At 43.8% G+C, this 14559-nt stretch overlaps 1 protein-coding gene across 1 annotated transcript; it reads right to left on the bottom strand.

Annotated features, from left to right (window-relative positions):
• Positions 1 to 1498: 1498 nt before the first annotated feature.
• On the bottom strand, positions 1499 to 14196 carry srrm2 (serine/arginine repetitive matrix 2). The gene is given in 15 exon segments (XM_019357598.2): positions 1499 to 1933; positions 2055 to 2162; positions 2899 to 2973; positions 3063 to 3752; positions 5180 to 6855; positions 6858 to 7385; positions 7474 to 7609; positions 8261 to 8377; positions 8484 to 8510; positions 8595 to 8660; positions 8743 to 8826; positions 8945 to 9130; positions 9635 to 9730; positions 11742 to 11993; positions 13953 to 14196. Coding segments are annotated over 14 exon segments (4092 nt in total). The 5' UTR covers positions 11990 to 11993; positions 13953 to 14196; the 3' UTR covers positions 1499 to 1878.
• Between the last annotated feature and the right edge of the window lie 363 nt (positions 14197 to 14559).

Here is a 14559-nt window from a genome sequence, read left to right on the forward strand (position 1 = left end):
CTTATGTCCGGTCACACCAAGACTTCCGTTGGCAGATCACTTTTTACCAACAAAAAGGTATTTCACAAGAAATTCTACGGACACTTGAAATGCTGCTTAAGAAATGAAACCAAAGGAAAAATGTCACAAACGACTGCAGGAAATAAATCAGCTGGGTGACCCACATGTGACCCTATATCTGTAAATGATTTGTAACAGTATCCTCTTGCAAAACTCTTTATTTTGAAATTCAGAGCTCAAAGCTTTTATTTTGTAACATTACACTTGTTACATACTTAATACTTTGTGTTAAACCTTTTTTTTTCTTCACACTTGTAGTTTTCAGTAACTTGCAGCTCCAGCTGAGCTCATGTTTTGGAGTGAGAGGCTGGTCTGCTGTCACTATGTGAGAAATGTAAAAATGCGTGAACACACCGTGTTGCATTTGGTGTTGAGGTTTTATTGCTCCACTGGTGAATCATCTGTGCACAGCAGGCAGAAAGCGGCCTTGATTGTCGTATTTAAAATTACTGCATTAATAAAACGAGTCACTCGTTTTTCCAGGAAAACTTGGGGTAATTATACAATCTAACTGCTCAATGACACTTATACTGTTACCATCATTTTATTAAACTGTGTTGTAGTGGTTCTCAAACTCTGGGGCGTGGGCAACAAGAAGGAAACATGAAGTGAAACTCAACTGAATGAACATGACTTTTTTTCAGGAAAATGGATTGCTAAAGCTTTATGGAGCAACAACTGCTCAGCTCCTGTTTTTATTCATGATAAAAGTATAATAAGACTTTTGTGGCTTTTTATAGAACAACTGCGGTGAAAATTGAATGAGCAATTATGACAGTATGTTAACAGACACCACCATAAAAATAAACGCGTGCTATATATATATTTTTTAATTACATCTGTTACTACAGTACAAATACTTTAAAATTTAAAGCCTTAAATGTCATCTTAGGAAATTAAAAACAATGATAAATGTATGAAAATTGCTTGTTACAGTTTCTGAATAAGAGGACAAAAAGTTTTAAATTGCTCAGTCAAAAGAAGCAAACTGAAGTAATTTTCTGCACTACAACAAAAAGCCTACGAGCTTTATTTTGAACCTTTACTACTGCTACTTAAAAGGTGCATTTCCTGTAACACTAGGCATTAACAGATCGTGACTGCTAGGAAGTTTCAAAACATCTTTTTACTGTCAAGAAATGCAAACTTAAATAATGCTCGGTTCTCATACCAAGATGTCGCAGCGAGTCGATGTTACCTTTATTGGACCAAGTGAGCTAGCTGTTAAACACATTCTTATTTGCAGCGGGCACCAGGGCTGTTGAGAAAACGGTGACATGGCTAAAAAGAAAAACCAAAAGTTAAAAGAACAGCAACACACCTGCTGCTCAAACACTGCCCCCCAGTGGTTAAAGTTGAAGTCACAAATTGCAGAAAAACTACAAAAGTACCTTTAAAGTGTGACACAAAGCACAGCAACAGAAAACTCCCAGACAAATGAAATGTACAATTGCCTTTTATTATTATTATTATTATTAATCATTTGCAACAAAGAAATTAACCACGTTTCAGTTTCCGCTCACATTAAATGGAACACATGATAACCAAAATACAGACAGCTCATATCTACAAGTGAAACGCAACACAGAGTACAGGTACAGAGGAACAGTGCTAGAGTTACGCTTTACTTAACTGTGTGAGGTTTTTACTGAGCTCATAAAAAGAGATGTACATGCCAGCCTCCAGCCATCGCTGCTTAAAAAAAACTAACACTGGAGACCTCCCGACGACGCAGATCTGCTGACTGCTGGCTCTGGAGTTTGTGTTGTAGTCCAGTTCAAACACCACAGAAGAAGAAGGGAGGCGTCTGCTGTTGGCTCATTTCCTTCGTCTGCTGCTCGATGATTGGTTCGGTGACCGTCTGCTGCCACTCCTACCAGAGAAGAGTTAAAACAAACAACAACAACAAAAACAAACCCCCAAAATCAATCATTTCCAAACCTTTTCCACTGTCACTCTATGTAAAGTTCAAATGTCCCTGGGTGGTTACAGACCTGCGGCTCGGTGAGGACGCCACTGCTCTCACATGTCGTGGAGGAGAGTAACTGAGGGAGCGAGAATCTCTCAGCGAATCAGCCGGCACCCGCTGAGGCCTGACGGGGCTGCGAGCAAAACACAAATCTGTCATCAGACTACCGCACTGCAACCTCGGTATAATCAAACATCACTGTAACCATTACATCTGAAACAGGCCGGTACTCGCCTAACGGCTCAGCGAGTATCGAGAACATCTAGAATAAACAATCATAACTTCCAGAGAAGTGGTGACTACGCAGGAAAAAATTAATTGGGCAACAGTTCATTTTATCTACCTGTTAATGTAGTTTAACATTTTACAGGACCAGTGTGATATTTTTCATGAAATCTTTAAGCTAGCTTCCAGCTCGCCACTGTTGCCCAAAGTCATGTCACAACTGCTGATTAAAAACAACAACAAAACTATTTTGCAACTTCCTGTTTCTACTTGTTCTACTCCTATACGACTGTTTCTTTCTTTTTTCCCATCTTTCCGGAGACTTTCACTTCAAGCACTGGTGTAAAGGTGTCGTTGCTGTGGTGAAGGTATTAAACCACAGGTGTCGAACTCCAGGCCTCGAGGGCCGGTGTCCTGCAGGTTTGAGATGTGTCCTTGATCAAAGAAAGCTGATTTAAATGGCTAAATTACCTCCTCAACATGTCTTGAAGTTCTCCAGAAGCCTGTTAATGAACTAATCATTTGATTCAGGTGTGTTGACCTGGGTGAGATCTAAAATCTGCAGGACACCGGCCCTCGAGGCCTGGAGTTTGACACCCCTGTATTAAACAGTCGCTAGTTTTTGTGTGGCCCTCCCTTCTTACCTTCTCTTCTTTGCTTCCTTCTCATTGTCAGAGGAAGAGGAAGAGGAAGCAGAGCTCTTAGATTTGGCTGCCTTCCTGTTGGAGAGAAAAGAAAACAGTCTTAGTTCATTAATGGTGTGACGTAAACGCCACCGTCCCAAAGCTCAGATTATCAGTCTGCTCACCCGTTCCCCTGCTCGGCTTCAGAGTCTGAGCTGTCTGAAGAGGACGAAGATGATGATGAGGAGGAGGATGAAGAGGAGGAAGAAGATGAAGAGGAGCTGGAGCTGCTGCTCCGGCTGCTCTTCATCTCTGTCTCCTTCCCGTTTACAGCGTTCTCGCTTCTGCCCGTTCGTTCGGGTGGCTGGCGGCTGGCTGGCGGCGACTGCTTTCCGCTTTGACCCCGGTGCAGCTGCTTGGCGTCTGGTTGGCTCCTCCCTGGAGATCTTTGCGGGGTCACTTCAGAACGGCGAGAATCCGACTGTGAGCCCCTCCCACCTGAGGGTGGAGCATGAGAAGAGTCTCTAGAAGGGCCCTGTGAGGAAGGGGGTCGGCTTTTCTGCTCCCTCCTCTCGTCCTGCTGATCGGCTCTCCTGTCCCTCTCTGATGGTCCTCTGCTGTCTTTCCTCTCTGGCGGTGGTGACTGTGAGGACGCAGAGGAAGAAGAGGAGCTGGAGGAAGATGATGACGAGGAAGAGGACCTGCGGGGTTGGGGAACATCTTTTGGCTGCAGGTTTTCTTTTTCCTTCTCCCTTTCTCGCTCCTGCTCGACCTCCCTCCTCCTGACCCTCTCACGTTCCCTCTCTCTTTCTCTTTCGCATGAGAGCGAGCGACTTGTCCTCCTTCGCCGCTGTGGAGACGGAGACCGCCGAGGCCTGGGTGGGAAAAGAAAAAAACAAAACAAATAGGCATTAGGCTTTACTCTGTTACTCTGCACAGAGTCAGCATGGCAGAAATCATCATTGGATCTCCACTCACAATTCACTAAACAGAAAAACAATGATAAACAATGATGTCAGATTATAAACTTCCATTTGAAGTAAAAGTTTTTATTTATAACGACATGTTAGTACATACAAGAGTTCAGAACCCTAATTAATATTAGAGGGGGCCGATCTGATGTTCATACATCAGGACCGAGGTGTTTTTAGGCCAGGTAATCTCTCCAGCATGGTCTGGATCTGCCCTGGTACATTCATCTGACAGGACATGCCTAAAACACCTTGCCCAGGAGACATCCTCGCTTACACTTAGCTGTGAACTGCTGCAATGCGAGCTGGAGGTGAGCTGAAGCCAGCCTAAGAGCATCATCTGCAAAAACCAGAGTTGAGAATTTGAGGCCAAACTGGAAGCCTCCTGCCAGCTGGTTACGCCCCCATGGCAATCCAGAGACACCACCCCAGATGTGACATTGTAGAGGCATGTCAACCAGGACAGGAACTCAGGGGAAAACTTTACCCACCCCAGAGATCCAGAAACCAACGAGTTGATAGCTGCCTCACTGACCTCACCCCAGGCTAACCAAGTCCAATAGGACTCCATTAGCTTGATGGATCTCTTCACCTCCAGTGTCCACCATCTGGTATCGTGGATTACTACCCCAACAGGGAACAACCACCTTGCAGCTGCAGCTCCTGCAGCACCCACCCTTGAAGAGCTCATAGACCCGGGCCTCTGCCACATGTTTCCGGCGGACCCTCACTAAAGGTTTAGGTGTGCCAGCATTCCCCACCCCCACCTGATCACCAGCACTGCAAACTGACTAATATTAGGAAAGAAAAAGACTGAAAGAAGTTAAACCTTGAGTTTAAGTAATACGTTTTTCATTTAGGCAACGAGGAAACTCAGAGATCACATTAGTTCATCTGCATCTTTGGAGAAAACTGATTCAGAGAAATGCAGCTGCCATCCCGTTCGTGACATTTCTCTTAAAACGGCACATGTTCACAGCTTAAACGTTTGATATTTGTTCTATTGTGAATAAAATGAGTTTGATATTTGCAAATCATTACATTCTATTTTAATTACATTTTATTCAGCGTCCCAGCTATCAGGGAACTGTGGTTGGAAATTTGTCCCCTAAATGTTCATCATGTGATCTGTTACCTACTCAAGATTTACTTTGTACAAATTTCCCTTCTGTGACCGACAACTGGAACTCTTAGGATTTTATGCGTGCTGTATCCGTGTCTTGCACTTACACAAGCTCAAGCAAAGTCACAGAAAAAAAAATACAATACCGCCCCATGAGATAACACTGCCCTGCAGACCCCGCACACATATGTGTAGGTTTTTCTCTTACCTGTTGGGGGGGCTTCGTCTTCTCAGACCTCTTGAAGTGGACCTGCTGCGTCTCCGTGGACTTCTGGACCTAGACCTGCTGCGCCTCCTTGGACTTCTGGACCTGGTCCTCCTAACGACCCTCTCCCGCTCCCGGTCTCTGTCCCTCTGCCTCTGCCTGTCCCTGTCTCGGTCTGACCAGGCTGGAGGAGGTGGAGAAACTCTTCTGGACCGGGCTGGAGGTTCCTGATACTGCCTGGGTGGAGTGCGATGGGCAGGTGAGACGGTAGGTTTCCTCTGGGGTGGAGAGCGTGACCTCCGGACCAAGGGGCTAGACCTTGTGGCCCCCCTGGTTGTGTCTTTGTCCCTCCCTCTCTCCTTCTCCCCAGCCTTCACCTCTGCTCTCCCCCTCCCACCATCAGCCTCAGAAGGAGAATATCTCCTGCCTCCTCTGGTATCTGCTCTGCTGGGTGGGGAAGGAGGTGGGCTAGGACTGTCCATCTGCGTGGGGCTGTAGCGTTCCTGACCTTTGGTGCGGCGTGAGCACTCCTCTGTCGGAGCTCTTTGAGGCAGTCTTTCCCTCTCGGGTGCATCTCTTCCCCCTCCTCCTCTCTCCCTCTGGGAGCTTTTGGGTGTGTTGCGTTCAGAGGCCGAGCTTTGCTGTTTACCATTGGCTAAATGTCTCTGGACTGCAATCCCGATGGCGGACGGTGCAGGTTTTCCTAGACTGTCCTTCTCCCTCTGTGGGGATCCAGCCTTTTTTGACTTGCCCTCATCTTCAGAGGATGAGGACGAGGAGGAGGAAGATGACGAAGAAGATGAGGAGCTATCACTGTCACTGTCGGTGCTGCTATTGCTTTCGCTACTACTACTACTGCTGCTGCTGCTGCTGCTGCTGCTCTCCCGTTTATCAGCAGGCTTCTCCTTCTCCCTCTGCTTCACCTCCGGTCTTTCACTCACCGCCTTCTCAGCAGGCCTCGATTCATCTCGCCTGCTTTCTGAGGACAATCGAACCTCGTCCCGCTTCCTCTTGCCTTCCTGGACTCTGTCTTCTTCCCTCTGCTTGATCAGATGCCGGTCCTTCTCCTTATTGCCCTCTCTGTCTGTTTCTCCTCTCCTGTCGTTCTCCTTTTCCCTCTGACGTCCATTGGTGACAGGAGAGCGGGAAGCAGGTGACAGGGAGTCACGGGATGGTTGTCCGTCCCTCTTCCTGTCATTTCTCTGCTGGTGAGGAGGCGTCTCCCTCTCAGGTCTCCTTGCATCTTTCCTGTTGTCCCTTTCGTTTGGCACTGTTGAATGCAGATCATTAGTTCTGCGCTCCCTCTCTCTACTCCTCTCCCTCCTTCTTCTCTCTTTTTCAGGGGGAGGTGAAGGCGTGGAGGAGGAGTCATGTCTTGACTTTTTGTCCAGTTTATTTCCGTCTTTGCTCCTTTCCATCCTGGTTTCCTGTCTCAGAGGGGAAGGGGATGAGGAGGAGTCATGTCTTGTCCTCTGAGGGATGCTCTCCTTTCCTTTGTCCCGCTGTTCTCTGCTCCTTGAACGCCTCCCTCTCTCAATCTCTGGACTTGCTGATCTTCCCCTCTCCACGTCTCTGCTTCTGGAGCGCTTAGTTCTCTCCCCTGCATTTTCTCTGCTCCTTGATAGTCTCCCCCTTTCCATCTCTCGACTCCTTGATCTCCTTACCCTTTCCGTGTCTCTTATTCTTGAATGCTGCCCTCTGTTCCTTTCCATCTCCCGACTCCTCGACCGTCTCCCCCTCTCCATCTCCCGACTCCTCGACCGTCTCCCCTCTCCATCTCCCGACTCCTCGACCGTCTCCCCTTCTCCATCTCCCGACTCCTCGACCGTCTCCCCTTCTCCATCTCCCGACTCCTCGACCGTCTCCCCCTCTGTATGTCTCTGCTTCTGGAGCGCTTACTTCTCTCCTTCTCCTTGCTTCTTGAACGTCGTGATCTTTCCCTCTCATTTTCTAAGCTTCTTGAGCGCCTCCTCTTCTCCATGATCTCCACACTCTGGGAACGCCTTCTTTTCTCCACTTCTTTGCTTCTTGAGCGCCTCCCTTTCTCACTCTCCTTCTGCTTGCTCCTGGACCTCCTTCCTCTCTCTCTCTCTGTGGCTTTTGCCAGCTGTGGTGGGGGAGAAGGGGATGAGTAGTCGTGTCTCCTCTTGGAGGAGGTCCTCTCCATCTCGCTTGGTCGCTCTTTTTCCCTCTCAAGATTGGGCCTCTTCTAGATGACATGAAAATAGTGTTTCTGTCACTTTAAGGTGTTGATCAATATTTAAGTAGTATTAGTGACCACACACGCTCAGCCTTACCCGTTCGCCCCGTTCTGGGCTCTGCTCCTCATAGCCTCGTCTCCTCCTGTCTGGAGAACTGCCCTTTCTACCTTCAACGTTTCTTCCAGTCTGGTCCTGTTGGCGTGATCTTGGCGGCGCCGGAGATGGGCTACTGCTAATGTAGGGGGATTAAAAAGGAATTTAATAATTAATAATTTGATCCAAAATGTCAAAGCTGTTTTTAACATTAAGGAAAAACACATTTTTGATGATGTGAATATGCAGATTCACTGATGTATTTCTTTGTCTGTAAAACTTTCTATCCGGGTTTCTGTGACATGGCAAAAAAGTCTTCACATCCTCACATTTCTGAGAAACTATAAGCAAGAAACATGATCTCTCCCCCCAATTTGTTCCTTTTATCTATTTTTCAGTCTAAAAATGTAGAACAATACTTTGTGATGATCCATGACGCAGAATCAAGTCAAAAGGAAACAAGATCATGACCTTATGACTAGGAATTAAAAACATGAATGTCACATTTTAAGTCAAGGTCAGAATGACATGAAACATAAAGCTATTCCTTGTTGGTTAGATCCAGGAGGACACGATTTTACCAAATATAATAACGAAGCTTTTTTTTTTTCGAAAAGACAAAAACAAAAAGATAAAAACGAGAAAATTACTTAGAAAAACCCCCCTCAAATGATATACAGTAGGGAAGCTAAGTGTTGTCAAACTGAGAAAGCATGGCACCGTAAGAGAGTAGGTTAATTATGAATAGCCAGTTCCTCAAAGTTAGCACTGCATCTCTCCTGTGTAATACCTGTGAGCAGAGCTGGAGGAAGCGCTCCTGCCTCGTCCTGACTTTGCTTTTGGAGGACTCGCACTTTTACTCTTTTTTCTGTTTTTCTTCGACACCATCTCCTTTTCCTCTGAGGAACTTTAAAGAGGGCGAGGAACAAAGTTAGACACAACGCTGTTCAAACAGCGGCAAAATCAAACGCTGCTGATTGGTTGTCAGGTACGAGAGTCTGATAAACACATACCTGTCTTCTTCCTCCTCTGACACCTCTCTGAAAAACAGATTTTCAGGTTAATAGTGACAGTCTGTATGATATAAATGAATATGAATGAAAAAATAAATGGTGTTATAATACCGTTTCTTCTTCTTCTTTTTAGATTTCTTCTTCTCTCTGCGAGGTGATGGGGAGGGACTCTCTGAGCTGCTTGGAGAAGAAATAAAACCATCAGACCCCCGCTCAGCAGCCAAAACCTTCTCTGCTTTCCCCTCATTTATCGTCTCACCTGTCTCTGTTCTTGTTTTTCTTTTTCTTCTTGCGACTGCGCTTCTTTGGAGGAGAATCTGATTCATCTGAATCTTCCAGCAACCTGAGAGAGAAAAAAAAAAGCAAACCAACCAGATTCTAAATAATAATCCAAACATTATTAATTAATCATTAATTTGATGTGCACTCAGGCTCTGAAGGTGTTTTTATGTGCTCCTCACGTATATTTCTGTTGCTGTTGCCTCTCCCTCTCCAGTCGTTCCTGCTCCCTCTTCTCCTTCTCTTTCTCCTTGCGGTCGGCGTGGAAGGACGATCCGTCCACGTAGTCGCTGGCGATGCCAAAAGCAGCGCGAAGGCGGTCATTCTTCTGCTGGTTGGCTGCAGCGAGGGCATGCGTCTCTGTCACCCTGAGAAGAAACAGTAAAAACCAACAACATGCTCTGAAGGATTAGAAGTTTCTGTCATGCTGTTTTCCAGAGTTTAGGCACCTGGGTAGAAAGTGCAGACCAACTTCCTGTAAATTCTGCAAATAATGAGCTGCACTAGCATCGGTACCCCTGAACACCAAACTGTGGCTCTAATATTAAGACATGGCAGGATTTTACATATGTAATTAACTGGACATTCTTTTACATGAATGAACACACGACAATTTTAGCCTTACTCCTTCCGCTGCAACCTTGTTGCTGTCAAATGAGCCGACAGTAAGTAAAGAACCACAGGAAATGACAAACTGACAGGTGTGATTATCCTCCGTGCAAACTGTATATGAGGTCAGCAAGTACGAGCCTGGTGCTGGTTTATAGAAAAATATGTTTCTTGCAACCAACAAAAGAAAACAGGCAAACAAAGTTGCTTCTAAGAACCAATTTGTGATTTCTTTAATTGTTAATGTGGACATAAATGCTTACGTTGGTCTCTCAGTGGAGGCAGGTGCAGGCTCCTCCTTCTCCTGCAGCATCATGCGGAAACTGTTCACCTTCTCCTCAATCTCTTCAGCAGAATACCTGAGCATCCAAACAAAGAAGAGGATTTAGCAATATGCAGAAGTCAGCGTAACGGCACACTGCACTACCAGTACTTTCTTTCTCCCACTGAAGCAATCTGGATGGATTTACTACACATTTCTAAAAACACGGTTCAATATTTTTGTGAGAAAAAAAGGAAAAAAAAAAGAAAAAAAAAGGCTCAGTTAATGTTTTAAGAACAAGCTTTTTTGACATTTCAGTTTTTTATTGATTTTGCAACACATACTTAAACCTATATATAAGAGGAAGGAGAAAAAAAAAAAACAACAACAACAAAACAAAACAAAAAAAACAACCAAAAACCCCTACCCTTACAAGTCTAAAAGAAAGAAGAGGGTAAGTAACAATGGGTTCGAACAAAAGAAACGCAGAAATAAGCAAATAAAATTGGTCACAGTTAACAGTCCTTCAAATTACGATAATATGGTCATGATTTCCCGTTTGCTTCAAATAGCTCCAGAAGTAGTCTCAATGTTCATCTTTGACTTCTGTATCATTTTTAAGTTTATTCAGCATGGACTCATAGGAAGCAGTCTCTACCATTGCTCTGATCCAGTCTTTCAGTTCAGGACGTACTGTAGTCTTCCAGTGCCTAAGGATAATCCTCGATGCAGTTACCAGTCCGACCATAACAACCGTAAAAATATTATTATGAATTCTTGGAATATGAGAACGGTCTCCTAACAAGCACAATTCAGGAGTTAGGGGCACTTCTAATCCTGACCAACCTTTTAAGAGTGTGACGACTTCCTTCCAAAAAGGAGCTATAAGGGAACATTCCCAAAAACAATGTAGGAAAGTCCCCGCCTCAGTTTTACATTTCCAACAAAGATAGTCAGGCATAAGCTTCATACAATGTAATCTTGTTGGAGTATGATAATATCTATGCAGAATTTTATATTGTATACATTTGCTCCTCGCCTCCTTAACATGACTCCCATTTTCCGCCAAAATGCCCATCCATTTTTCGTTTGAAATTGGTGCATTTAAATCTTTCTGCCACAAGGTTTTAATGTTCGAACATTCCCCACTTCTATTATCGTTTACCAATCTATAAAAACATGATGCTGTGTGGTGCTCCTGAGGCATATTTATAAAATTTAGAACAAGATTTTCATGTCCCCTTCTGAACTTCGACATCACACAATGTCTAATTTGCAAATATCTCCAGAAATTTTCCTTCCCTTCCAATTTGTATGTTTGAACAAGGTCTTTATAAGACATAATTTCCCCATCTATAAATAAGTCACTAATAACATTTATGCCATGAGACTGCCACAGTTTCCAAAACACAACTTTTTTCCCCTATATGAATAGCTGGATTGTTCCAAAGAGATGAGTAAAACTGCACATAAGGTGATATTTTAAGGATTCTATGTATATTGAGCCAAACCTGTCTAGAATAAAACAAAATTGGGTTCGTTGAAGTGCAGCTTTGAGACAACATACCTTTTGGATCAAAAGGAGTATAAATCTCAGACTCTATACTTAGCCATTCCTGCTTGATTTTTTCCCCAGTAATTAACCAATTTTGCCATCTCGAATGAGACTGAATATAATCTTGGATCGGGTAAACTTAAACCACCCTTCTCTCTAGGAGCATATAATTTACTTAGCTTGATTCTTGCCCTTTTCCCATCCCACAGAAACTGCTTAATTAAGTCTTCATACTGTTTAAAAAGACCGGACGGTATCGCAATTGGTAATATCATTACTACATAGTTAAATTGGGGAGCTATGATCATTTTTACAATATTTATTTTGCCCCACAGTGAGATTTTTAATTTGCCCCATTTTTCTATATTTGTTTTTATTTTTAGAAGGACTGGGTCAAAATTAAGTTGGGGTAGGTCCTCCATATCTTGGCTTTTAAGAACAAGCTTAAAACATTCTCTGCTTCTTGAATCCTCACGATTCAAGAACCAGAGACCTTCAAACACACAGCAGCTTAGATAAAGAGATTCATTTTCAGTTCAACAATCATATTTACCCTTGCTCCTCCATCATGTCCTGCAGCTCCGCACACTTCACCTCCAGCTGCCTCTTCCGCTGGTGCTCCAGGATGTCGGCATTGGGCTGCCTGTTAAGCTGGCTCTCCAGCCTCTCTCGGTCCTTCTCATCCCGCTCGCCACCGCGCTCATCCCGCGGCCGCTTGACCCGCAGACTCGATAGGTTGCGTTGCACGTAGCCATTGGTGCCACTCCCGCGCGGAGTCGTCAGGCCAATCCCATTGTACATGGCTCTGTGAAGACGTGAAGCAAGTGGTTATACATCAGATATCAGCTGCAGTAAAACGTAATAAACACAAGTAGAAAAAGAACAAACAACAATCAGGATTGTTGAAAGGACCTGATATGCTGTTGAGGTCCAGGTGAACACTGTATAACAAATATGGAGCTCTGGAAAGGAGATAATAACCTGAAGATTAAAAAAAGACTCACTGCCACACTAATGTGAATGAGTGTTTCCTGTCTCAAAAAGGCCACCTGGTGTTTTCCCTGCATCTGAAAAGTCAGTGTTAGAAACTACAATACCTAAAAATAAATGATTTAAACTTTGAAACGCGTGTATTCTACCCATACCGACCAATACAAATGCAAATAGCTCAAATGGTGATTGGTTGAAAAGTGGGCTGGAACAGGGAAGGGAGCAACAGTGGAGTTCCCCACAAATGCCAGAACACCAACAAATATATAAAGAGAAACATGAACAGTGGCTGCGAAGGACACTGTTCATTGTTCTTAACACTTGGTTTCACTTCAGCTCTTTGAATGCTGGAACTCTGCTCTTCTTCACGGGTCACTCATGGACCAACAGCAGCACAAACAAGACAATGTGCTGACAACTGTCTGTAAAGCTGTCCAGAGGACCACCACACTGCCATGTTTGAGCCATTAACTCACAATTACAACAGAACAGGGTTCACCATGTCATCTACTATTAGGAAGGTTGGTTGGGCCGATCACTGGCTGCTCCAGTCTGGGCAAAATACTGATCTGCAAGTTGCTCTCTAATGCATTTGGAGTCTGAATGTATAGAAAACACTAAGATATGTCTGTTGTATAAAGTGCTTTGAGTGCTCACGTAGAGTAGAAGATCTATCTGTCTATGTCATTTCCATGTTCTGGCTTTGTTGTGAAGTGCTGGAAGGCATGTTTAACTTTTTTAAATTGTTCTTTATGCTTAAATAAAAGTCTGCAAAAGCAATTAAAGTAAATATAAAATTTTAAAAAAAAATCGAAAAATTAAATAAATTTTAAAAATGTGTGTGGAATAAAGTACTGTACAAGTAAAGATCCAAAGTAAAAATATATTAAACAAAAATGTAGAATTACGTTAAAAAAAAAATAATCTTAAAATACTTTAACTTAAATTAAAAAACAAGATTAGTGTAAAAATAAAGACACTATTATACGGGTTAAAATCAATAAATAAAAATAAAACAATAGTATAAAAGGTAGGAGTAGGAAAACCTGTACAGACAGTATTTGTTCCTACAATTATGCCGACAGCTCCCTGATCCTGAACAGCAGCTGAAGAAATTCTCACTGAGGTAAGATAACTTTTAGAAATCTTTCAGGATGTGGTTACGGTTCGACAACAAGAACTTTTCTCATAAAACGCTTCCGCTGCTAATAACCAAATATTCTGATGCAATGGTAGACGTTATAAAACTGGCAGTGTCTGAAGATTATTAGCTACTACCTGTTTAAAGCCTCAGACTGTCACAGGTGTGTCATTAAATCCGTTTCTCGCACTCTTTTTGTTTTTTGTTGACACGGGTTTGTTTGAAGCTTCGGTTCTCCGCAGGCTGGAGCAGCCTCTGAACCGGTTACCACACGCTGTGGGGGCCGGTGTGCGTCTCCGCTCGTGTTTAACGTGAATTCTTCTTCATTTGATCTGAATTTATTACCGCTAACAGTAATTTTTTGGCGCACTAACACGTGCGACATAACAGGCCCGCTGTTGCGCCTGATTGTTAAATAAGCTCAATTATGATGACTAGCGCCAACAGAACCGAAGTGATACGCAGATATATATATATATATATATATATATATATATATATATATATATTAAAGGAGTAAATGCAGCTTCTCTGACATTTGGTTTCCTTACCAACTGGCGAATGTAACGCCATGTTTCTAAAGGCCTCTCAACACACAGCGAAGCTAATATAGCTAACGTGTTTGATACGTACCAGCTTGTTCTCCGGGCGGGGGCGAAGAGAAAACGGCGTCTGAGATAATTTGGCGGTTAATAAGGTCCCTTACAATCACACGATCACAGAAATTAGATTATAATAACAGTGTCTTTAAAACAATGCAGAGATAAAGAAACGCTGCTAGCTCCGTTAGCTTTCAGATAGCCCCTCTGGTCTCCAACCGCAGGAAGAACGAGACTCACAGTGACGTCAGAAGCACGCAGGCGCGGATAAAGACTGACGCGTTCAGGTTCTGAAAGACAGAACCATATTCACAAAACAAAACAAAAACTACACCGTTCTGTCGTTATCCCCAATACATGAAAGTCTGGAACCGGCTGTTTGCAAAGTCCGAGTCTCTGATCCTATGGGTATCATCCAGTAGGCACTGCATACCTTGGATGGAGCCAGCTTTATAGTCCTCTGAATGTCGATCCTGCTCCCTCTAAAGGTGTGCTTGCCTGGGTGGCCTTGCAGGTCAGCTGCAGTCCTTCAGACACATCCGTCATCATCCGTTCCGTGTCGATAAAATCCAAATAGGAAGGGAGTCAAATCCTTGGAAGTTGCAATCCAGCAGGAAACAGACAAATGCTTTGACGTTATA

The sequence above is a fragment of the Oreochromis niloticus genome, linkage group LG4, assembly GCF_001858045.2.
Source record: "Oreochromis niloticus isolate F11D_XX linkage group LG4, O_niloticus_UMD_NMBU, whole genome shotgun sequence".
Classification (NCBI taxonomy): domain Eukaryota; kingdom Metazoa; phylum Chordata; class Actinopteri; order Cichliformes; family Cichlidae; genus Oreochromis; species Oreochromis niloticus.